Source organism: Amblyomma maculatum, chromosome 9 (assembly GCF_055883805.1).
Source record: "Amblyomma maculatum isolate TAMU_Amacu chromosome 9, ASM5588380v1, whole genome shotgun sequence".
NCBI lineage: Eukaryota > Metazoa > Arthropoda > Arachnida > Ixodida > Ixodidae > Amblyomma > Amblyomma maculatum.
In genome coordinates this window covers 81,752,063-81,777,170 of record NC_139352.1, presented here as the reverse complement: position 1 = coordinate 81,777,170, position 25,108 = coordinate 81,752,063, and the positions used below count along the sequence as shown (strand labels likewise).

The 25,108-nt window shown below is 45.6% G+C and overlaps 1 protein-coding gene across 1 annotated transcript; it reads left to right on the top strand.

Annotated features, from left to right (window-relative positions):
* Positions 1 to 293: 293 nt before the first annotated feature.
* LOC146179584 (protein phosphatase 1G) lies at positions 294 to 25,026 on the top strand. Its single transcript, XM_084579247.1, has 9 exons — positions 294 to 563; positions 958 to 1,027; positions 1,946 to 2,392; positions 5,381 to 5,660; positions 6,790 to 6,871; positions 10,172 to 10,406; positions 13,039 to 13,171; positions 19,797 to 19,884; positions 22,926 to 25,026. Exons 1-9 carry the CDS (start codon positions 453 to 455, stop codon positions 23,256 to 23,258), a joined length of 1,779 nt encoding a protein of 592 aa, XP_084435373.1. The 5' UTR covers positions 294 to 452; the 3' UTR covers positions 23,259 to 25,026.
* Positions 25,027 to 25,108: the final 82 nt, after the last annotated feature.

The following is a 25,108-nucleotide window of genomic DNA, read 5'->3' as shown; positions in this document are numbered from 1 at the left end:
TTCACTACGTTGCATTTAATTGGACAATAAACACGACGGCTTCCGGCGTAAAAGGCAACAAAGCCACAAAGCTTTGGTTTCCGCGAGCACAAAAAGTACGTCATGAATGTAGTAGCAGCTAATTAAGACCAAAAACTGCCAGTCAGTCGTAGCTCAACGCAAATTACTTGCGTTCCAATTGCTCATATTGCATTATGTCAACAAATACAACATTGACCATTGACCTTTATGTATGCAAATTTGTTGTTATTACGTCAACTCCGGTATTTTCTGTTGATGCTCTCTGCCAGTAGTCGATCATGAGAGCGCTGCTGTCGCTTAAACTCCACAAAGCGGGCACAAGCGGGCACGTGTAATGGCTGCGTGCTCTCCTGTACAATAGATCTCCCTGTACACCGCAACAGTGACGGGTAGCGAAATCATCTCCGGTGTGCATTGATTCCCAGCTCGTTATGGGTGCCTACCTGTCGGAACCCGTAACGGAGAAGTTCTCCACCAACGAGACTGGCAGCCGCATTTCGTACGGCGCGTCTTCCATGCAAGGCTGGCGTATGAGCCAAGAGGTAAAGCCATCTCTAATTGTCTTCATGACGAGCGGAAACGCACTTTCGTGCCAAAAGCCGGCAGCGCGCGGCCACCCTAGAGCAGTGAAATCGTAGACACATTAGTGCAATATGGGCCGTCAAGTGTACACCGCGTTTGGGCACCGGTGTTGGCGGGCTCGCTGGCACTCTGTGTGAATCCTTGAATGAAACGCTGCGCCGGCTACGATATATATCCGCATTTTTCGTTCGCGCGAGTTCTAGTATTGTAGCGCGGTGCGCTCTTACGTACTGCTCTTTTGTGTGTAACTTCACGGCAGCATCCGGCCTTTGGCGGTTATTTGAGCGCTTAGGCTCCGCCCACGTTGTTGATGTAAACAAACCTGACGTCCTGTGTTCGCCGATTTCCTTTCAGGATGCCCATAACACGATCCTGAGTTACGATCACGACACATCCTTTTTCGCGGTGTATGATGGCCATGGGGGTAAGTTTTCTTTCGAGTCTATGCTCGCTGCTGTGCATCGATTCTTTTGGGATGCCGTTTTTGGGGCCACTGCGTGCTCAGATTTCGTTTTGACTCGGGAATTCCATGAGCGTCCTAGTCTGCATTACTCCAGTTTGCTTTTGTGAGATTCTGTGCATAGTAATGACGGCGTTGTGTTGAAGCAAACGTCTCGGCACCGAGTCTGACGACTGATGACAAGCAAAAAAATTTGCCCAATGTCTTGGATAGCAGCAAACGCACATACATAGACACCTGGAATCGACAGCATAAAAAAAAAAAATTGCTGATTGAGAAAACTAGGAACAGAAAGCTATTGTCATAATTATATCTGAGTCGTGTGCTAATGTGCATTTAACGGGATGTACTGATAGGTGCCCATAAGTGGACCACATCAAAATGCGTTTCCGGTGTGTGTTAGTTTCTGTGCAACTTACTGTGCATATACCGACTCTGCTTTCATATTAAGAATGTGCTGTATATTGTCTTGCATTTTTTTCTAGGCCATGGTGTTGTAAGATTGCTGCATAGGTTGATCCGAGGATGTTCTTTGAACAAACTAACCACTAACCTCATTTACCTCTCCAGATTTTCCACAATTTTTGTTTTGCATTTAAACAAAAACGAAGCAAAAGTTGTAGCTAAAAATTTAGTATCTGTGTATGAAGTTTTCCATCCTTTTTTTTTTTTTAACTGATGAAAGTGTGACTCAGAAGAAAAACTGAGCTTCATCAACTTCGTCAAAAAAATATTTTTGATGTGACAATTTGATTCCCGTTTTTTTTTTTTTTTTTTTGTACATTAGCGTTTGTGGCGTGTACCGTTCATCTGGAAATAAATGCACAAGCCAGGAATGCATTTCATGGTTGTTGGTTGCCCATGCTCTGTTGCCCATTGCAGGTGCCGAAGTGGCCAAGTACTGTGCCATGAAGCTGCCCGACTTTGTCAAGACACTGGCCTGCTACAAGGAAGGTAATCTCGAGGAGGCCCTGAGAGAGGGCTTTCTTCAGTTTGACGCCAGCTTGGTAACCTCCACTGGCTTGAGCGAACTCAAAGCACTCGCCGGGACCAGTTCAGACGACTCGGGGGAGGTGACGCCGGAAGAGGGCGAGGCAGACATGCTGCATGCAGAAGCCAATATGCCCATTGAAGACCTTCTTGCACGCTACAGTGGCAAGGCAAAGGAAGCATATGAAAAGGCCAAGGAGGGCGCCAAAGCGGACGAGGGGAAGGAGGAAGGAAGTAGCTCAGTTGACCAACCAGAATCTGCATCCGGAGAGAAGGTTGTCAATGGGGAATGTTCCCTTCAGGAAGAGTCAGGCCAACAGAAGAAGGCTTGTGAAGAGGGTGAGTGTGTTGCAGTTGGAAGTTGTGCGCCATGCTCGTTCATGTTCCTTGTCAGTATCTCGTAATTGCGAAAAGAAACATTTAGGGAGCATTTGTGCTCTTCCCTAAGAGTATGACATAATAGCGTTTATGCCTTCCTTCATTGGTTTTTCTTCACTCAGAGTCTCTGTTTTTTGTCCATATTATTAAGCTTCCCTAGCAGCACACTCTTATCATCCTCGTCATACCTCGGCCAAGTCAACATGCCTCTGTGGCTTTCTTAGCGATCCAAAGGTTGCGGGTTTGAATCCTAGTTGATAGAGATCTTTCTTCACATAAAATCAGTTACTTTATGAAGTCATGGCCAGGCTCAAGTGGCAGCGGCATGCTCTTTATGGTACGCGTAAAGGGGGTGATTCCTCTCTGCCGCCACTGCGAAATCATGGCGCTGTGGCCATACCCGTCTTCTCCTGGTGGTGTGGCCACCCGCTTGCAAAGCATGTTGGAGCGTTTGCTCGGATGGCACTTTTGGTGTGCAACAAACTGAAAAGAAAGTATTGAGGTTAGCCAAGCTTGTGGCTGCAAGCCTACACATTCTTTACACATTTGCTGAATTGTGAATTGTTCTTCATTTTCATCAACAAAATGTTATAAAAACTTCTAGGCATCATAGGAGATCATGGGCATGCCGGCCGTGAGTCATCCTTACAGCCTCTGGCTTTGGTGCTGTATCAGAATCTTGCTGAAGAGCTGAAAAAACCGGGTAAAAACTGTTGTGCAAAACACAGCCAAATTATTTGGAACAGGGTTCTCCATCACTCGGGAATTAGTGAAAGAAAATGCTGAGGTCGTTTTAGACCGGTATTTACAGAATGGGGCGCAGCAATAAACCATGGCACAGTAGTCACATACACGGCAAAAGGAGAGTTGCGACACTTATTCCATGTGCAGAGGCATCACTTGCACAGACGTGTGCACAGCGTTCAGGGGTTTGTATATCGCAGCAAAAGAAATAATCTAAATGTGCGGCAGAAAACATATGTGCGGACCGAAAGAAATGCCGAAAGTACACTGCGGCCGAAAAGCCCGATTGCTGTCACAAAGTCAGCTTCTTTGTCACAAACTAGCTGCACGATTTAGCAACATAGATGGCATCCCATGTGTTTGAGGATGGTAATGAACGCCGTCTGTTACCCCGAGGCGGTGCACTACACCTAAGAACAGGAAGAGGAGTTACGGTGAGCGTTCTGCACAAAAAGTGCGATAAGAGTAGTTTTTTTTTTTCAACTTGTGCAAACAGAACTTACAACGGCTCAGTGACCAGCCTGACTTGCCGGGAAATATGTGAGGGCACCCAAAATTGCGGCGCATGTGCGGAAGCAGACAGTAAAGTGCCCAGAAACAAAAAAATGCTGTATTCTGCCATCCTTTGGGATAATGCATTCAGGCGAGACGGGTACTCCTTCTCGCTCGGTCACTAGTTTTAACAGGCTGGCAGAATTCGATGCATTGCAGCGATATGACGGAAACGGCATTTAACACTCTTGCTCCGTCTCCAACGGTGAACAAATCTGACAGGCCAAAAATGCTCATGTGATAAGTTTTGTTCTTCTGTAGCCTTGTCATTACATTTTTGACGATTGCCAGTTCCTTTCATATCGTGAAGAAATCAAGCCTGCCGCAGAAAAATAAAACAGCTTTTGTACGGCATAAAGGGGTTCACCTTACAGTAGTGTGTTGTTGCTCAGCCGTGTTTGCATATACGAAGTGGACAGAGAGGAAATCAAAGGACGCTGCACACATTGAGTTTGCATTCCCCGATGCTCGCATTCATTTGTTCCTATTTCAACGCCTGTTCAGTTTGGCATGAGCCATACTTCGCATCCACTTAGTACGTGCTAAGAGGAGTAAGAGCGGTAAATAATTCAAAGTACAGCTTCTCCATTTACGACGACCGCAAAATGTCGGTCTCTGTCTAGTTCGGTGAAATTGGAGGACGATTTCTCTAGTTTGTATTTTGTAACGGCCAGCTGTGTGAAAAAAATGAAGTATCCCATTGAAATTCGCGAAGCGAATGAACCCACCGTAATTCCTTTTTATTTCGGCACCTTTAACCTCGCGAACGAGCAGTTGAAGGCGCACACCAGCCGCCACCACAGAAACGAACGGCCAGAGTTGGATAGGCCCTTCACAGCGAAGAGAGCGCAACCCGCTTACAAGAGCTTCCATTGTATCCCATCATGTATGCATTAAATTAGAATTATGCAGCTTGCCATGGTTTAGGAAAAACATGACAGCAAGCAGGGACTATATTCCACTGCACAGAAAGAGCGTGCACATTTTGGATCAGTAGGGTCGGCCTAACTGCCCAAAAAAGTATTTGTGGAGTATAGCTGTTGAAATGAGGAGTGGGTAAGACAGAGAGAGTGGCACACAGCACTGTTTTGCAAGGTTTTTTATTGCACTGAAGTGTTGAAAGTTGTTTGTGAAAGTTGCATACTAGGGTCAGACGTTATTTGCATTTCATAAATTATTTAAAAGCTTTTGTGCAATGCTGACCCATGCTACAGTTGTCAGCAAAACCTTAAGGTTGTATGCTACTGATGGGATTAGCTCAAACGGACTGCAGAAAGCATTAAAAGCATATGGCACAAGCACTGATGGAACAATAGAGCTCATGTGTTTTCATATATGCCATTGGCTATGCTGACGCAACCAGGTCAGGTGAAATTAGTTGACTATGTTTGCTATCATAATTTCTGCTGAAGCTTCCTCATCTGGCCTTTACAGTGTTGTACCAGTGCAGAGAGCATATGACTTATAAGCTCTCGTTGGGAATCAGTGCATTTAATCATGCCCTGTAAGTCTTGAAATGTGTCTAATGTCCCAAAGTGAGTAGGGCTATGGGGGATGCCTGTTGTGTCTGCTGCATTTGTTTTGAATGTAGCCAGGATGTGTCCTAACGAACGAACTTTTTGTCAGCACTTTCACTTTTTTTTTTCCCCCCAGCTAAAGCAGGAGGCTCGGGTGAAGCAGATGCAGGAGGCTCAGCATCATCGTCTTCAGGTCCCGGGGACAAAGCTGACGGACAACCAGAAACGGGGCGGAGGTCACGCCGCAACTGGAAGCCATACATGGCGTTGGTTGCCGACCAGGACACGTCGTCAGACTCCTCGGACAATGCTGAGGATGAAGAATCTGAGGAAGAAGAAGAGGAGGAGGAGGAAGCTGAAGAGGAGGAGGAAGAAGATGAAGAGGATGAAGAAGTGGAAGGGAAAGAGGGCGAAAAGTGAGTGGCTTGTGGACTACAATTGGTACCTAAATTTTTTTCTGACAGTACGATAGTCCTGCAGTTCTGCTAGCACCAGTTCTGTGTGCGCTATTAAGTATTCCATTTTTGATTTGTCTGTTGAAAACGTGCAATGCGTCTGTTCTTAAAGCCTTTTATGGACTTGTTCAGCATGCTCTACTTCGTTTTCGACTGCTGTTCTGTGTTGCATTCTTTTATTTGCAATTACTTAAGATATTTTTTGCATATGACTGACTATGAATTCGACTTTCAAGCTTGAATTTTTTGAGGTTGGTGTGTTCGTTACCAAACAGATAGTACTTGCTCTAGAACTAAATTTTTTACCTTTCCTTCTAGGCCTTCTCTGGAACAATCTTGGCCATTAGTACCACCACCTTGTTGAGTTGATGTGACATTTCCGGCTTGTTTGCAGATCCTTACCTTTGTGTAGTGTAAAACATATTGCGCGGTAAGAGGAAGGTTTATGGCCCTGTTGTGTTAACTTGGCAACATTTCTGGGCACCAATGTGCTTCTCTCTGACATTGATGATGCAGACCTGTATTCCGAGTTTGTGTTGTTATCGAAAGCATCGCTATCTCCCCGACCTCGAGTCATCTGATTGCTCGAAACACCGGAACATGATGTTGCTACCTGTTCTGGTTCCATAGTGGCAACACCCAGTTCCAGCGTTTCGACCAGTCAGATGACTCGAGGTCACGTGTGATAGCGACACTTCGACAACGACGCAAGCTCGGAGTACAGGCCCTGGCTAACAAAAAGGGGAATGTCCAGCATTCCTTGAGCAAGCCAATGGAAGGAGACGATGTGTAGTAACACGACGGGTGAGCGTCGCAATATGTAGTAGTTCCTTAACAGCCGAGTCTTCAAATACAAATGTTCTACAACCTGATTGAAATCAAAATTAAAGTTTTCCAAGCAGTTTAGGAAGTATGCTGCAACTTTTTACGCTTGACCATATGGTACAACAACAAAGATAAAAATCTGCATGGTTTTCATGTGCATTTGGCTGCCTAATATGCAGTTTTGTATTGTTTGATTTTTTTTCTTCCATGGCTTCTTCAGACCCGTCGAAAATGTCTCTCAAATTCAGTTTTCTGTGTCACGCAGGGGAGGTTGTGGTGGATGGGATGAACGCTTGAAGCGCCGGCTCAGCGAGTTGAACACACTGCCAAGTGGGGACGCCGAGACGGTGAGGACCCACGTCTGTTTTTTATTTTTATTTTTTTTTTATTTTTTTTTATTTTTTTTACAGAAGCCGCATCTTGGTTGTTTTCTTAAAAATTAGGACCACCATTTGCTAGCCACTATCATGGAGCCTACTAAAGGGCCTGCCCCGCAGAAGCTACGCTGCGCGTTTGCCATTCCATACAAATATGGATTGGTGTCGCAGCCACTTGGAAACTGAAGGGTTTCACCAGTACAGTGGAATGTCACTTGAGCAAATTTCAGTTAAACGAAGTATTCAGCTGTACTAGCTTCATTAAATCCTGCCCACCTGAAGCTTCGTTGAATGCTACGTAAGTGCCCTTCATTTTAACGAAATTCAGTTATTGCTCATTTCAGTTCTACAAACATTTACCGCGGCGTCATCTTGTGCCTCTCACATCGTACCGAGCGCTTTAGCAAGCACAACATGCACTTTTTGTATCATATTTTTACCTTGAGAACCATGTTTCATTACCCCCTGACAAAAAGACGTTTAGCTTTGTACTGAATTCGCTATCTAAACAGGCTTGTAGTCTGCCGCATCCATAGCTGGCTTTGCACGCTTACTTGGCTCCATAGTCATAGCCAGAGCATCAGCCTTACTAAGCTTTTAGCTTCGAGAAAGGTGTGTTGTTGGTTAACTGTCACTCGCTGAGGCAATTATATGCTTGGAGAAAATGAAGGCCTTTGCCACCCTGCAGACGTTGTGCCGGAAAAGGTTCACGAGAGCTTACACACAGTGGCGGAGTTCAAGACCACTCCATTCTGAAGTTTGAAAGTGCTGCAAAAGGTTACTGCATTCTTCGCTTGCAAATGAGCGCAGTGAAGAATAAATAGGATGAGATATGATTTGAACACACTATGTTTCTTGGAGCTAATGGAATCAAGCTTGCATGCATTTGTTTCAGTTAGCAAACTTTCACTTCAACAAACCTTTTCCTAAGGTCCCTTGAAGTTCGTTCAAGTGAAATTTCACTGTAATTGTAAAGTGGAATTTGTGCATGGAGCTGTGTGGTTTGCACGCCTGTGCGAACATAGACGTGGGAGGAGATTTGATATCGTTGGACTATAGATCTCTTTCATAAATGTAAAGTCGGCTTTACCCCTATGCTACATTCCCCACTAATGGTGGCAAAGAATTCTTTTTTTTTTTTATTTGTTTAATTATTGTGGCCAAGGTTTGAGTGATTTATGCAGCAGACCTTGCAATATTGGCGTTATATTCCCGTTTTTCTTGCGGCCACTGATGCCATGTTTGGGGCCGCACACGATGTGGGGAAGCCGACTTGACGAAAGGGGGTCTGTTGCACTTTTTATTCCACTGTTGCACCTGCAGACGGAGGTGACGGGATGTCACCCTCATGTGATGGGGTATCGCCGTTACACGTTGCATATACATCGGTACACAAGTCCTGAATGCTGCCTATGCCTGTGTAGAAGGCACAGAAGGATACGCACAATGGTTCTGTGGACGATCCTGCACATTTTGGCAGATGTGCAAAATCGTCCAGACTCTGCAGAACAGTTTCTAGCTAGGCACGGGAAATTATCACGATGAGCTTCGTTTTAAGGATGGAGGCTTCCACCGTTTACAGTAGCTCTGGTGCAGCGAGGGCTAATGTGCGTTTTTCTCTTGTATGTTTTGGAAGAATGGGTGCTTTCTTTTTTTTTTTTTTTTATGTCTGCTTTAAAATTCTTAACTATGTTCTGGTCTGTTTACATAATGAATTCGTATGACAGAAATAATTCTGAAACCAGCGTTGAGTCACAGTGGGAAGGCATTAGATCTTTATTCTTTATTCAGGGATGCCCCGCTTTGCTCAACGGCGTATAAACAGGGGGGTTACAACTTGGAAAAGAACAGATCTTCATTAGTACAACACATATGGTCACGAGACAAATTATTCCACCCTGATATGGTTCTGACAAAAAGTGAATTAGCTTAAAGGTTTGTTCTAGTCTGGTATTCTCGAATTTTGAAGTTATGATCAGTTCTTCTTGATACATAGTGCAATTGTTTAAAATAAATATCTTTATTAATGCCAGTCCTGTTGTGATATATTCTAAAAAACAATTTCATGCTCAATTTTCTTTGGCGAGTCGAGAGCACTTCCCGTTCCAGTTCTCTTTTCATTAAAGTGCAGCTATCACTTCAATTGTACTGCCCGAGAATGAACCTTGCCGCTCTGTTCTGTATTCTCTGTTTTTTCTGTCAAGGTTATCTGGTGAGGGTCCCACACACAAGCATATTCCAGGATCAGTCTTACGTATGACAGATAAATAGTGTTTTTCAGGGTACAGGGGAAGATTTCAGGTTCCATTGAATTAAATTTTGAGCTCTGGCGGCCTTTGAAACTACTTCACTCACATGGGCATTCCAGGAACAATCAGTTCACAATATCACACCCAGATATTTATACATAGATTGCCGATTAATAGCATCGGTATTCAAATAGTAGCGAGTCTCTAGTTTTTTCTTTTTTTTCGTGAAGGACAGATTGCTACGTTTCTTTATATTTAGCTCCATTTTTCACTTCTCACACCATGCAACAATTTTAGCTATATCAGTCTGCAAATCGAGATAATCCTGTTCAGTCCTGATTTTTCTTTATATGGCACAGTCGTTGGCAAACAAATGTAATCGCAAAGATATGACGGTATGAATGTCATTAATATAAGCCAAAAATAATAAGGACCCTAAGATGGAGCCCTAAGGAACTCCCGATGTGACCTCGACAGCAACGAGATGAAGTGGTAGGTGCAAACGATGATTAACGTCTTAAACTAAGCTGTAACAGGTGCCAAAAAAAACCGAAAACACCCTTCCTCCTCAGTTGAAGGTGCACCATGCTCAGCCCAGCAAGTACTTTGCGTGGTTCGCACCAGCTTTGTTCTGACGCTGATTGCAGGTTGTCAAATGAAAACGTAAGTGTTCATCATTATAAGTCAGGTTGAACGCTATGCTGGGAACCATTAGGCATTACGATTAAATAGCTTTGTCGGGTTCTCGTACACGCTCCGTTTGACATACTATCGACTCTAGGACAAGTAATTGGCGATCCAGTTTCACACTTCCTGGTTTATATTTACCATGTGAAGTTTGTGAAGAAGCAATGGGTGACACACAGTGTCGAACGCTTTGCGAAAATTCAAAAACTACATAATTGACCACTTTGGACGGTGGAAGTTTCTCATGTTTGACCTCTGCATGCTGTTTAATGAATATTTAAATATTTAATTTGCATTTGAAGAGGGGTAGGAAAACAAGGTTCCCTTATTTCAGGCTGGATTTGACAGTGGCTGCACAGCTGTGGTGGGGCTCGTCCGTGGACGCCGTCTGGTGGTGGCGAACGCAGGCGACTCGCGCTGCGTCGTCTGCCGCTCGGGCCAGGCCCTGGACATGTCGCTGGACCACAAGCCAGAGGACGAGGCAGAGTACACCCGCATCCGCAACGCTGGCGGTCGCGTCACTAAGGAGGGTCGCGTCAACGGTGGCCTCAACCTCTCTCGAGCAATAGGTGAGGGTTCATGGTGTCCCACTTAAAGGAACGACATCACAGTTATCTAGGCTGCCCCCTTGCATCGAAAAGAAACACTGGGTACACCACCTTCATGTGCTGCTCTGTAGGCACGAGCACACATGCCAAATATGTGTCAGGGACAGACCAAAGTGTGGAGAGTTCATGTTGCTCCGGTCTCTCATCGCGCAGGAAAAGTGTTTTCATAATTGGGAGTCGTGTCAAAGCTGCATTCCACGGTGCTTTGGAAACGGGCATCGCAGATCATAAGAGGTCTAATTCTTTTACCAGCGCCTTTAAGCGCAGTAATAACTAAATTCAAATTTGCAGTTGTTTTCTGCGTCGCCTGCAGCGGGCTAAGCAGGCCGTAAAAGAGCTGCCTCAAGCATTCGGTCGGCTAGGCTGGTTTCGCTGCATGACAGCAGTGTCACGACTAAATAAAAACACACCATACCAAAGGCCACTTTAAAGCAGACCCAGCATTCACTTTGTCTCACACTAATTTACAGCGTTGGCGTAGTTAGCAGCTGCCAAGAAATGTGCAGTCGACATGGCTCCAAGTGCAGAGACATATTGGGGAACTGTCAGGAGAAGCGCCCCATGCAGGGTAATGGGATGCAGTTCAATATATCAGATTTTGACTGACTGGCAGTTCGATAAATGCGAACACTGCTATTCTTTCGTATGGCCTTTGACTGAGAATTTGATACAGTTGAACCCGGATATATCAAACTCGGAAAGGGATTGCGAAATAGTTTGATATATCGATATACAGAAATCGGCTTAAGATATCGCTTGTGATCATGGAAAATGATACTGTATGTGTCACATAATCAACCCATTCGCATAATGAATCCACCCTTCAATTTTGCCGCCGAGAATTTAAAAAAAAAAAAGTTTGTTAGTCGGTGGCGCGCACCTTCGTTTCGGCCGGTGCATCCACAGCTAATTTATATTTATTGGCAGCGCGCCAAAATGCTGCACCGCGACATCACGGCGTGTTTATCTTTTGACTATAATTTTCTGATTCATAGATGCAAGGATGGACAAATCTCCCTCTCCCCCCCAAAAATAATAATTGCCGCTTCTTAGCGTCAGCAGCCGCCACACGTTCAGCACGATGACAAAAATGGACGACTCGCAAAAAAAAACTTAAAAATGGCCACTTCTGAATGTGCGCGGCCGCCATAGCTTGCGCTATGCCGCACGTTCAGCACGTCGCCCGCCATGCAGAGGCTTTAAAACACACTTTGGAGAAACTGTGCTGAGCTGGCTTGTCGGCGCATTCATAGTGCATGCTGCTGCGAACAAAGACCGGGAATAAGAGAAGGACAGAAAGAGAAAGCGTGGCAGAAGAATGGCCACAGCCTTGCTGTTCGCTCTATCGCATTGTTTCCCCTCTCCCGAACACCACGGCTGCATTAGCTGCGTCTGCTTCGTACCAGCAACGGTCCGAAGGTATGTTGCCAGTACAAAGCCCTCTTTTGTTCCTACACGCACGTGGCTTGCAAGTATCACGTGCTGGCGTGTGGTAGACGATCACCGCATATGCGCGCACCTTTAGGAAAAGGGCACGGCGCTGCCCTAGAGCAGCCAGCCTCTGAACTGTTCCCTCTCACTCCTTCCGTGCGTGGCTTGAAAACGTCAAAAGGCCAAGGGTGATGCAATCGTCTTTGGGGATGGTGCACCGTCCAGTGTGTGGTGCGGAGTTCGATATATCGAACACTACGCACTGGAAGGTGCGCTGTCTGCAAGGACGATTGCATCGAACGACCAGTGAAATAGGAGTTCGATATACGACACAGCTTTCCTATACTTTTACATGGGATTTTCAAGGGGATATTCTATGTGTTCGATATAACCAAAATTCGAGTTATCCGGGTTTAACTGTACAAGCAACAGTTCAGTATAGATCGTTTTAGACTGCACAGCACCACTCCTTTTCTCTGGTATATGGGGACACATTGGTCGCATCAGGGGCGCCAGGACATACTGGTAGGCAGAAAGTGCACGCATTGCGCCGTCTTGAACAGCCAAAAAGTATCTAAGCTACTCAGCTGGTACCACAATAGCAGGCAGGGGGTGCACTATCTTTGCAGTTTTTATATTCTGTAAGCTTTTTTAAATACCCTACCATTGTCCTTCCTTTCGCCCCCTTCTTACTTTCCCCTCTTTATCTCCTCCCTGTTCGTGTCATTTCCGCCAGCTGCAGCTCAGGTGCTAACAACTGCCGCAGCTGGCATATTTTTTTTTGTTACTTTGTTGTTCTAATTAACAAGTGATTAACAACTGAAGGCAGATTATTAATAGATAAGAAGATTAACAGCGGAGGTATGCGTGCATATTGTTGTAAGCTGTTCTAGTTGCAACTCTTTCAATTGGACGAAGACGAGCGGCGTCTGAATTTCAAGCACCAACCAAAAGTGTTTCGCCTTGGCACTCATTTATGGATTTCATTTATAGAAGGGAATGTGGAAACGTGACTAGGTGGACTGTCTTTGAGGGAATATGATCAGGAAGTAATGCGTGGCTGTCACTTTGAACTACAGAAGGTCGAGGGAAAGGGCTAGATCAGGAGTCCTAAATGGAAAGCAGGTTTCGGTGTTGTGATTTTTCTTTGTGGTGTTTTCAGGTGACCATGCATACAAGCGTAACAAGGACCTCGACCTGCGGGACCAGATGATTACCGCACTGCCCGACGTGAAGACCCTCGAAGTCGATCCCATTACGGACGAGTTCATGGTGCTGGCCTGCGACGGCATCTGGTGAGTTGGCTGTAGGAGTTACCGTATTTACTCGAATCTAACGCGCACCTTTTTTCTGATGTATCGTGTCCAAAAATTGGGTGCGCGCTAGAATCGAGTACGACCCTAAATCTCCGATATCATATCGCCATCGGCATTTCAAAATGGCCGCCTGGTATGCACTTCGAGCCTACTAGCTGGTCTAGCTGTCTATGCCTAGCTGCAGTAGCGTCCTTCGTGTGCTCTGGTACATGTGCTTTGGTTAGCCTACCCGTTTTCTGCGATTGACTGACCAGTATGGACGTGCCAAAGATTCGTCGAGTTCATCATGATGCCACATTTAAACGGAAAGTCATCGTGTGTGCAGAGACGGACAGAAATCGGGCCGCATCACGTGCATTTGGAGTTCCAGAAACATGCGTGCGGGACTGGCGCAAGCAGAAGGAAAAGATTTTCGGCAGCAAGGCTACACGAAAAGGTTTCAGTGGACCGAAGCAGGGCCGGTTCACCGAAATAGAAGAGCGGCTCGCAGAATATGTTCTAGAGCAGCGAGCGGCGCAGCGGTCAGTGACGACGGACCTGCTCAAAGTCCGGGCGATGCAGCTAGCCCTACAAACAGGGCTAACGCGGAGCGACTTTAAAGCGAGCAGGTGCTGGCTGTCTAATTTTATGAAGAGAAAAGGCTTTTCTCTTCGAAGGCGGACAGGGATATGCCAGAAGTTGCCTGAAGAGTACGAAGAAAAGCTGCACAGTTTTCAGCGGTTCGTTCTAAGTTTGCGCCGCAAGTACGGCTACCACCTCGGCCAGATTGGAAATGCCGATCAGACACCGCTGTACTTTGACATGCCTGCCACCACAACCGTTGAAAAGAAGGGGGCGAAGCAAGTGCGCGTGTTGTCTTCCGGCCACGAAAAAACACGCGTCACCGCAATGCTTTGTTGCACCGCGGATGGACACAAGCTGCCCCCGTATCTCATATTCAGGCGCAAGACGCTCCCGAAAGGAATCGTGTTTCCGAGTGGCGTGATTGTGCGCGCCAATGAAAAAGGTTGGATGACAACGGACTTGGTCGCCGACTGGATCGATAACGTCTGGCGCAAGAGACCCGGCGGCAGTTTGGGCCTGCGTGCGATGCTTGTGCTCGACGCTTTCAAGTGCCATCTCGACCAACGCATCAAGGACAAGCTCGCTGCGTGCAACACCGACCTTGTCGTGATACCAGGTGGCATGACATCGCAGCTCCAGCCGCTCGATGTTTGCTTGAACAAGCCAGTGAAAGATAGGATTCGGGCGCTCTACACCGAATGGCTTGTGAGTGGCTGCCATGAATTCACTCCCAGCAACAGAATGAAGCGTGCCTCGCTGCAAGAGTTTACTGGATGGGCGAAAGATGCGTGGTGCACGATACCGTCTGCCATGGTCATCAAGGCCTTTAAAAAATGTGGCATATCGAATGCCATGGACGGCACCGAGGATGAGATGCTTTGGTCCGTCAGCAGTGACAAGGAGTTGTCTGACAGCGACGACGAGTGAACCTTGTGCCGACTAGTGACAATCTTGGCAAGATAAGCCGTTTCCTTTTGTGTGTGTGTTGTTTAGTGCACCGAGATTGAATCTTTGCTTTTCCAAACGAGACAAAGTTGTATTGCTGTATGAAAGCGTTAGGTGCGCGGTACTCTTTTTCGCGGAGAACGGGTGCGCGTTACAATCGGAGCTTTTTTTTTTTTTTTTTTCGGGGGTGGGGGTCACGAAAAACGGGTGCGCGTTACAACCGAGGGCGCGTTAGATTCGAGTAAGTACGGTATACAGCTTGTGATGCTTCTGCACTGTTTACTTCATTAAACTTTTTTTTTTTTTTGTTTTGTTTTTTTTTTTTCAAGCATCTAGGTTGTCTCTTCCTTTTCTTGATCTAAGCAAAGTGCCCTGCAGCACCTCTTGCATTTCATTCTGACGTGTCTTGTCAAATTTTGCATACTGAAATAGTGGAAATGGACACAGAATGGCAAGTTTCGTGGAAATAAACTGATCAAATTGCATTATGCAGAGAATTGGTATACAGTAAAAGCTTGTTAATTCGGACGTCTAGGGACCGTAAGATATGTCCGAATTATCGAGAGAAAAAAAAAAAAAAGAAACATGCACGATTTTATCTCAACATACCTTTATTACTTAAAGTAATCACGGATGCTTGTCTGCTTTCCCGCAGAAACCCGCGCAGATACTATTTTCCTCAGTCCTTCCAGGTGCTCAGCAGCGCACATGCCATCTGCAGTGCCCCAACAAAATTCCTCTAACACAACGAGGGCCTCTGCTGCTTCCTTCACAGTGCGAGGGGGCGGAGGCTGCTCCTCTCATAGCCCCTCTTCCTCCTCCGAATCTTCGCCGTGCAGTACATCCCGGACAATTTCTTCCTCAGTTAGAGAGCCGGCTGGAGCAACGCCGTCATCAGTGCTGATGTAATCGGCGAGTGTCACCGCATCCGGCAGCACACCTCCGAAATCCGGGCAGTCATCTGCATTGTCGTCTGGCGACACTTCTGCCACTGTGTCATTGCAGGGCTCAGGCGAAACGAAGCCACTGTGTCGAAAACAGTTAGCGATGACGTGCGCAGGCGTATTCTTCCAAACGTAGGCAAGAATGTTGACCGCGCTCAGAAGATCCACGTCGTACTGCTTACCAACTTCATTGCACAGTAGCATACGTTCCAGCACGCGCCTGTGGCATTTAGTCTTCGCATACTGAATTATACCTTGGTCCATCGGTTGGAGGGCCGATGTAGTGTTGGGCGGCAAAAAAACAACTTCAATGTTGTTCAGTCCGGTGGCACTGTTATGTGCACTACAGTTGTCAAGGACAATTAACACCTTGCGGTTCTTCGTGGAAAACTGTCGGTCTAACTTTTGTATCCAGCCACGAAAAATTTCCGATGTCATCCAGGCCTTTTTATTAGCCCGGTACTCCACCGGAAGAGCAAGCACGTTCTTAAAGCACCGTGGCTTTTGTGCCTTTCCAATGACGACAAGCAGCAAGCGCTCTGTCCCTGTCATGTTTGCGGCTAAAAGAACGGTGACTCGTTCTTTACTCCTTTTTCCTCCGATGCAGGGATCTCCTTTCATTGTCACAGTCTTGTCAGGCAATGCCTTAAAGAAAAGTGCTGTTTCATCAGCATTAAATATGTCATTTGGATCATATGCTGCGATATGTTCCAGCAGCTGAGCGTTCTTCCAGTTGTTGGCAACATCTTCGTTGACGGCACCTCTTTCGCCGCACACAGTCTTGAAAACGAGACCATGTCTGTCTCTAAAGCGCGCACAACACCCTTCTGACGCTTTGAATCCATTGATATACATCATCAGTGCAAACCTCCCGGCCTGCACCATGATGAGGGGTCTACTCAATGGGAGGCTTGCATCACGCGAGTTGACCACCCACCGAAGCAAGGCTTCTTCCAACTCCGGATGAGCTGCTGTTCGCAGACGCTTTCTTGACGCTTGGAACTTCTCGCTTTCGAACGCCTGAAGAATCTGTTCTTTTTTTACATATGTGCTTAAAGTACTCCTTTTAACGTCATATTTTTTCATTGTTTCTTGTCGGGAGAGCCCGTTCTTAAGGGCCCGTTCTTAAGGGCCCGCAACATTTCCACTTTGGTAGCCAAGTCCTTCACCTCGTAGCTCTTCGGCCGTTTCGCCGGTGTTGCCATCGGGGGCAAGTGCGGTGATACCAGCGCACCGACAGCAGCAAAACGACAAAATGGCACCGCCAGTAACGTCGACTCGTGAAAAAACAAGAAAACGCGCCCATCCAGCCACAAGTCGAGCCAAGTTGATTAATTGATGTCCATGGCGATGCTGCTTTTGGGTATCGCTATTACGCTGCGTTAGTCTTATTTTCGTTTTCGAGCCTCGGTAGCTGCCCGAAGTTGTCCGAATTATCCGTTGTGCGGTCAGATCCGTCCGAATTAACGAGAGTTTCGTCCCATAGACTCCTATACATAATTCTGGGGACCAGGCGTGAAGGTCGAATTATCCGATTTTCCTAATTAACGGGAGTCGAATTAACGAGCTTTTACTGTACTCTGTGTATTGTGCATGCGTATTCTGTATGTGTGTATTGGTGTATGCATTGAGACCTTGCATGAGATAATGGAAACCATTTCAAGTTACTCTGTTGGTTCTATGATTGCAATAAAAGTTGAACTGTGCAAGGTTCTTTTTTTTTTTTTTTTTTTTTTTTCAGTTTTTTTTTTTTTAATTAAATCAACATTTATTTCCGCCATGTTCTCAACAGCCAGAGAACCACGAAAAAAAAAGCTGCCGATGACAAATTCACACCCGTGTGTGATATATAAGCAAAATCAGCAAACAAATCGAAATTATTGATGCAGAATTCCGTATAGCAGATTTTGTACAGGAAGGAGCTGCATGACACCAGGTGGAGCTGCCATGTTGCTGCTGAATAAAGCCCCTCGATAAACTAAAAGTAGCGCCATCTCCTCTTTCCTCCTCCGGCGCCGCCGCTCCTCCTCTTGCGTTTAGACCGTGGTTCCACCTTCGCAGTGGATGGCTAGTTCCAGCTGTCAGTGTCTCACACCACACGTACGCGATTTCGGCGTCGGTTCAACTCGACTTCACTTCTGTGCATCCATAGTTCGCCACCCGTTGGCCAAACTGAGCGTCATGCTTTAAAAATAATTGTAACTAGGCGGCAGACGGGAACAATTTAGCAACAGTCTGTGCATGGTTTCTTTGCAACTTTGACTGGTTTGCGAGCTGGCCGTAAACTTGAGAAGCATGGTAGCACGTCTTCATGTGCTTTCAACTTCAGCTGAAGGTCTATCAGCGCTTGCATGTATGGCGTGTGAAATCGAGAACTGGCACATCAAACGAAAGCAAAGCATGAAATATGTGACTATCTGGTTGCTTAAGAGCCGTCACTGTTTCTTTAGATGTAGCGACATACTCAAAACATGCAGTTAGTATACATTCAAGACCATGACAATGCCTCAGAAAGCATGGTTGAGTAAAACACCAAGGACTTTATTCTACACTTCAATGTACAACGCGAAAAGTGTAAAAAAAAATTTTGACGCGCGGGCATGTGACACTTGGCAAGGCGAAAAAAAATGAACAAATGCAGCATATTGGTTTAGAGATGAGCAATTGCTCATTTAACTCTCAGAGCCGGGACCACAGCGTTTTAGTCCGCCCGGCCGATCGTGTGCCGCGAAACCTTCCTCCGCGCCGCATCTCGATTTGCGGACGGCATTATAAACAACCGTTTGTCATCATGCCCAAGTGTGCTGCACCAGAAAACGCTACAACGTCATTTCGAACGAAGCAACTAAAAAAAAAAAAAGGCACGAAAGAGGCACGAGCCTTAGCAAAACACACGGCGATATGCGCCGCGCACGCTTCGTTTTGCATTGATGGAAAGGAGGCAGCCAACACAACAAGCAAGAAAAAAGCGCACGAAAACATGTCACGGGGCTCGGCCAATCGGTGGGTCGAACGCGGAAGGAGAGCGCCGGAGAGGAGGTGGGCGGCAAGCTTCACATGTCGCTACTTTTTTGTTTATTGAGGGACTTTAGTTGCTGAATACTGTAAACTCATTATTTCGGCCTTCAAAGAGCGAGGAAAATTGTCCAAATTAACCGAAAGCTCAAATTATCAAATGGGTCTGAAAAAACTGGCAAAAAGCCGTAACAGTAATTTTATGTGATGAACACCACCTGTACAATGGATGTCTACATTTGAGATAAAAGAAAAAGACATCTTTTTTTTTTCTATTTCGTCAAGTGAATCGTTTTGCACACACTATCTGTCAGGAAAGTCCCTCCTTACAAAACGACCCTGTCGAATTTTGAAGCGGCTTCACTGCACAGCCCACGCTGCCAAGCGTTGCGGTGAAATGCGCAGTGCGGGGAGAAAATGTGGTGAATTGAAAATTTTCTAGTGGATTCAGTTTTCGAATATTTGCATACCCCTAGCTAGGAATCAACAGGGTCATTTTTTTAACCTACATCACCTGCACTAGTGTAGCAAAAAGCCATTGGATGTATAGGAGATTTGCTACACTAGTGTAGCTGGTGGAAGTTACCTAACCTTTCAGGCCACTTGGATGCCGAGTAAGGCATCCGGGCTATGCAGGGACAGTCATATGGCCTGGGCAAAGTGAGACTTTAAATCTTTGTTGGGTGGTTAATTACGACTAGCATCTGAATAATATGGTAACTTAGGACTATATTCTGATAAGAATGTATGCGCTGTTATTGGCACAGATTAAGGGATTTGTACTGAATAAGCTGGAACTACGTGTACATGAATGAGGAACTACAAGGGCAGCCAAAGATGGTGGTCTTTAATTCTGTCACGTCATACGCTTAATGACGGGGCTAAGCGGTCCCTCATAGTTTTAGAGTGGTCAGTTAAGATGGACAAATGCTTGGCTAACTATAAACCGAGCTACGACTTTTGTAACTAGGTTCAACTATTGATTAAACCCTGCGAATATTGTCTTTTGTAGTTTCCAGATGCTAGCATTTCCTGTTTCTTTTTTAATGTTTTATTGTCACGTCGGAATGTTTTGCTGTTTTTCTCTCTCCTGTATTCGTCATTTGTTTGTCTGACTAACCAAAACTGTCCTGCAGGAACAACATGACCAGCCAAGAGGTGGTTGACTTTGTCAAACGTGAACTCGACAAGGGCACCCGTCCACTGTCCCTGATCTGTGAAATGGTGAGTGAAACGTACAGGTGCTCACATCTAATTGGAAAGGATTCGGATTTGCGGAACAAGACAGTGTTAAATACAGCTGCATAAATAGGCTTGGAAAAATTGGTTTTACCTGCTCCGTGGCAATCGCATTCTGGTAAAGGCCAAGCCCGGAAATGCCCGTTTACTGGACCTTTGGTGCCTGTTAAGATCCCTTTTGTACATAAGTACAATCTCGTTCATATGTTCCCGGTTGATACAATTTCTGGTTTCGTAAGTTCAGAATCGCGGGCAGTAAAATTATATCTTATACAGTTACACTATTTTTATTCTGGTTATTGCGTTCCCGGATAACGCGATTTCCCAGTTACTACGTTCGAAAATTCGACAAATTGTGCTTTTATAATAATTTTGCTTTTATAATAATTTATTATAATTTTGTGTTTTGCGATCAACTGGACATGTGCCAACTAGCGCTCGTGACATGGCGCTCCCTCGCCACAGTTGCTTTCCTGCAGTGCCTGAGTGCAAAGGGGCGAGGCATCAAAGAAAACCAACGAGCCAACATACAATGTGCCCGTTCCCACGGAAACATGACTTCGTGAGAAGAAACGCGATGACTTCATTGCCGCACCTTAGGAGCACAGGGGTGAACCATTTGATAGCTACAACTATTTGCTCCCATACAAGCAGGCCGGGTCTAGGGAAAGCAGCATGAGCAAAAACTCCCCGCCTGTAGGCCATTGCAATGGCTTTCCACATGTCGCGAGTGTAAGGGGATGGAACATCCGGAAAAAACCAAGACAGCGATACCGGCTCACCACTGCTTTTTACTAACCAGATTTGTTACTAAATCTCTCCTACACTTAGGACTGCAAATGTGGCCTGAATTCCGCTGAAGCTATAAAAGGAGCTGTGCATACTTAATGTCTATAGTGCTAATTTACACTCTTATAGAGTGCAAGTCTCAATTCCATTGTACCTCATTCAGCAGTTAAATTTTTCTAAATCAAGCAGTTTGGATCATACCTTTTCCTAGATAAAACGTTTCTTCCCGCATTTTTTACAACATACATCCAATTTTTGGCCTCAATGGTAAATGATTTTACTGCTCTTTCTGGGTATGTTGGTATTTTTCCAGTGGCAAAAGACTCATGTATTGGCCAAAAAAAATATATATATTTACTCATTTCATTGTCATGATGTCTAAACTGAAAAGGACTCTGATCACTATTCTGTAGTGAATGGTAGTACAGTCGAACCCAGATATATCGAACTCGAAGGGAATCGCAAAATAGTTCGACATATCGATAATTCGATGTACAGAAATCGGCTTCAGACGCCGCTTGCAATCATGAAAAATGATACTGTATTTGTCGCATAATGAACCCACCCTCCACTTTTGCCTCTGAGAATAAAAAAAAAATAATAATAATAACAAAAGCCCGGTTCACATGCAAGCAATTGAGTGAACTCTGCGATGAGCAGCAGCGACAGAACAAAACATTTCCATCTTGTTGGAACTGCATCGCTCTTGCCGCTCGAACCGGTTCAAAACAGATTTTCAAAACAGCTCAAAACAGGTTTATGTGTCGCCGCGGCACAAATTGTAAGCGTTTTCGCTTGCATGTGAAACAATATTTAGTCGGTGGCACGTCTCTCCGTTCCGGCCAACACGTCCACAGCTCGTTTATTGGCAGTGCACCAAGCTGCTGCGCAACGATAACGTCACACGTCGGCAGGGAGCGAACTTGGCAGAGTGCCCGTGATGGCTTGATTGCGCAAGCCTGATTCGATTTATCACGCCGCGCTTGGGGCGAGCGTAGTCCACTGCCGCAAAATCATTGGAAGGCGTGATAGCTGCAAATTCCGTTTGAAGTGAACAGTGCTAAAAGCCGGTATCGTGATCACAGCTGACCGCATGCTTTCTTTGATTTATAAGATGCAAAGATAAATGACTTGCAAAAAAAAATTTTTTCAATCCGCCGCTTCCTAACGTCTGCAGTCGCCATAGCTTACGCTACACTGCATGTTCAGCACGACAACAAGGTTGGACTACTCTCGCAAAAAAACAAAATCTGCCACTTCTTAGCGTCTGCAGCCGTCATAGCTAACACACATTCAGCACGCACGTCAACCACTGCGCAGGGCCTTGCCGCGCGCAGAGGGTTCAGAGGCTTGTCCGCGCATGTGTAATGCGCGCTGCTGCGAACGAAAACCGGGAGAGAAGAGCGAAAGCTCGGCAGAAAAGTGGACACACCCTTGCACTTTGCTCTATCACGGTTTTCCCCTCTCCCAAACACTACGGCTGCATTCCAAACGCCACGTGCTGGCACGTGGCAAACGATCACTGCAGATGTGCGTGCCTTCGGGGAAAGGGCGCAGCGCTGCCCTAGTGCAGCCGTCGCCGAATTGTTCCCTCTCATTTCGTCTGCGCTTAGCTTGAAAACGTTGCACGGCAAACTACCAAAGGTGATGTGATAGTTTTTGGAGAAGGCGCACCTTCCAGTGCGTGGTACAGAGTTTGATATACGACACAACTTTCCTATACTTTTCCATGGGATTTTTAAGGGGATATTCCGTGAGTTCGATATAACCAAAATTCAAATTTTCTGGGTTCGCCATATCCGGGTTCGCCTGTATAGCTTTCCCTCTGAGGTCTATACCCCCTCCCCCCACCTTAGTTTTAAAATAAAAACGGCTCGTTGACGCATTGGAGTTGAGATGTGACATCTACCAGTGATGACGAGGCCTGTATGTCATTTTTGTGCATTTCTTGCTTATGAAAGTGCCGTTTTACAGTCAAAGTAGCATCTTTGTTGTGAGAGTACAGTGATCTGTCTATACAAACCAACCTCAATTTCTTCTTGGCATCCCTCTACACCCAGGACTTATCAGTATGACAGCATCCCTGATAGCAACAGTGCAGTACTTGCCCTCTCTGTTGGAATGCATTATTTGAAATGCATTCACGTCTCCCCCATGTAATGATTTGGGGCTCTTGAGAAGGAAACTAATTAATGGGATAAAAATTAACAAAATAAATAAATGTTTATCTTTTTCAGCTCTTCGACGCTTGCCTCGCCCCAGACACATCTGGCGACGGTACAGGCTGTGACAATATGACTTGCATTATTGTTCAGTTTCACCCGGAAAAAGACGGTGATCACATTGCAAATGGCAACAGAGGCCAGAAACGGTCAATATCAGCCGTCGACGGGGGCGAACAGCAAGAGGGCGACACAGAAACGGTGCCCAAAGATGACGTGGGACAGACCCCCTCGAAGCGGCGCCATGTTGAAGACGACGTCGCTGCTGCTGCTGAGGCAGCTGCCACTGCCAGCGATATTGAACCCACTCCAAACGGTGCCAAAGCAACGGAAATGACAGATGTGTAGGCTTGTGAAATTTCTGCCCCCTTTGCATTTTTTTCCCCCTCGAATTGTCCCCCCTGGATTGATTTTTTTCATCCTGTTTGTTTTAGCGCAAAGCGTGCATCGTGTAGACGCTGCCACTGTTCAAACTTAGTACCGGTGCTTTGTTGAAGAAACTGGGGAGCACCATTTTACGATTCCCTAGCAAGTTCGACATCCTGCCCACTGGCTGAGCACTGCAGCATATTTCTTTTTCTTTTTTTTAATATCATTTTAATTAATATTGTTGCTAAACAGAGATCCTGCCCCAGTCCTGCACAGATGACTCTGTCCCAAGGGGAACAGAAAAAGTGTTGCATGTGAGGAGAGTTGTGTGGTTGGCTTTTGTTTCGACGTTGACTGCTGAAATGCTGCCTACTCACCTTGTTACAACAATTTTATTTAGAGCGTTGAGAAATGGGGATCTCAGAGTGGAGCCCAAGCCAATTTGCCTCTCATATTAAAAAAATAATCCTTAAGTTGTTGCAATGCTCCAGTTCGTAATAAGGCAGACAGGGTCGCTAATTGGTCATAATGATACCTTACTGTTGTGGCCCTGTCATGGCTGGACACTGACTTTATCATGGGTAGGGGCACATACAATTGAATGTGCATCATTCGATCTCCAGCTGCTTCTGCTCTGATTTTGTCTTCACATGACAGGCTAGTTGCTAAACTAGATGAATTTACAGCAAGAAGCTCTTTGAGAGGTTTGCTTGTTGCCATTCTTCGTAGAATGCAGTGCTGTCGAGCATTTCTCGTGGCATTGATTTCTATGGCGTTAATGCACTGCACAGTCTCGGGGGTGAGAACTGCAGTCTCTTGTTGTTTTTTTCTCATGATAAAGAGCAGTTTGTTTCTGCATCTGTTTATGAGATTAGTAGTTTGACATACATGTTCTCTGGAAGTGTCATGTTCAGGGCTTCAGTTTATCATGCATTGTTGTTAAGTTGCGTCAAGCATCCCCTTTCTCGCAGTGTTCTGTTATCACTTTTTTGTGTACAGGGGAAGCTCGGTGTATATGAGAACAAGTTGTTTGTTGATTGCAGCCACATGCAGATTGGGTCACCAGCAGGCTGTTGCATTTTAAATATTGGCAGTATGTGTTCTCCACCGTAGAATGAGAAGCTTTGAAGTGGGGAGGAAAGCCAGTACTGGCCATCTCTAATGCACACAGAAGTGAACAGTGGAAAGAGAGAAACAGTGAGAGCAGCTTGGATGCTGCCTGCTTTCACCTCGCAGCTTTACCCACTTTCTACAGGGGCAAGGACTGTAGGGTTTACCCAATGCCATCTCCATGTGTGCAAATGCGCTTTGTACATATCTCAAGGTTGCAGTCACCAGGGTGTTTGCATTTTTTTTTCCTCTCTCTCTCTACTCTCTTGTTATGTCATTTTACATTTGCTGCACGCTTGTAAATAGTCGCTACTTTCTCTCTGACGTGTTCAGCAGAGAGACATTGGGCAACATATGCATGTTGTGTCAAGTTCATTGGAGGAGAGGTAATTATATGCTGTATCATAAATTTCTTAAAAGTATTGTAGGCACGATCGATCTAACGTAAAGTTCTGATGCGTGCTGCAGGTTGTTATTACACAGCCATTTTCTTCGCGTTATTTGAGACAGTGATGTGATGAATTGCGTTGTTCTGTATGTACAAACCTCCTTGGACGACTGCTGTCGCTTTGCTGCACTCATTCAATTTTGAACTGGAAGGAGAAAAAAGAAACAATTGACAAGAAACTTTACTTCACGCACTGCCTTATGGTGTCATTTCTGAGTGATCAACAAAGCACTCTACGACGAGAACTGGGCATGAATGTGGTAAGTACGGA

Excerpts from the sequence above, each read along its gene's own strand:
- LOC146179584 (XM_084579247.1), top strand. The coding sequence starts at position 453 with ATGGGTGCCTACCTGTCGGAACCCGTAACGGAGAAGTTCTCCACCAAC. Across the intron at positions 1,028-1,945 it reads GGTGTATGATGGCCATGGGG|GTGCCGAAGTGGCCAAGTAC; the intron begins GTAAGTTTTCTT and ends TGCCCATTGCAG. Across the intron at positions 13,172-19,796 it reads CTGGCCTGCGACGGCATCTG|GAACAACATGACCAGCCAAG; the intron begins GTGAGTTGGCTG and ends ACTGTCCTGCAG.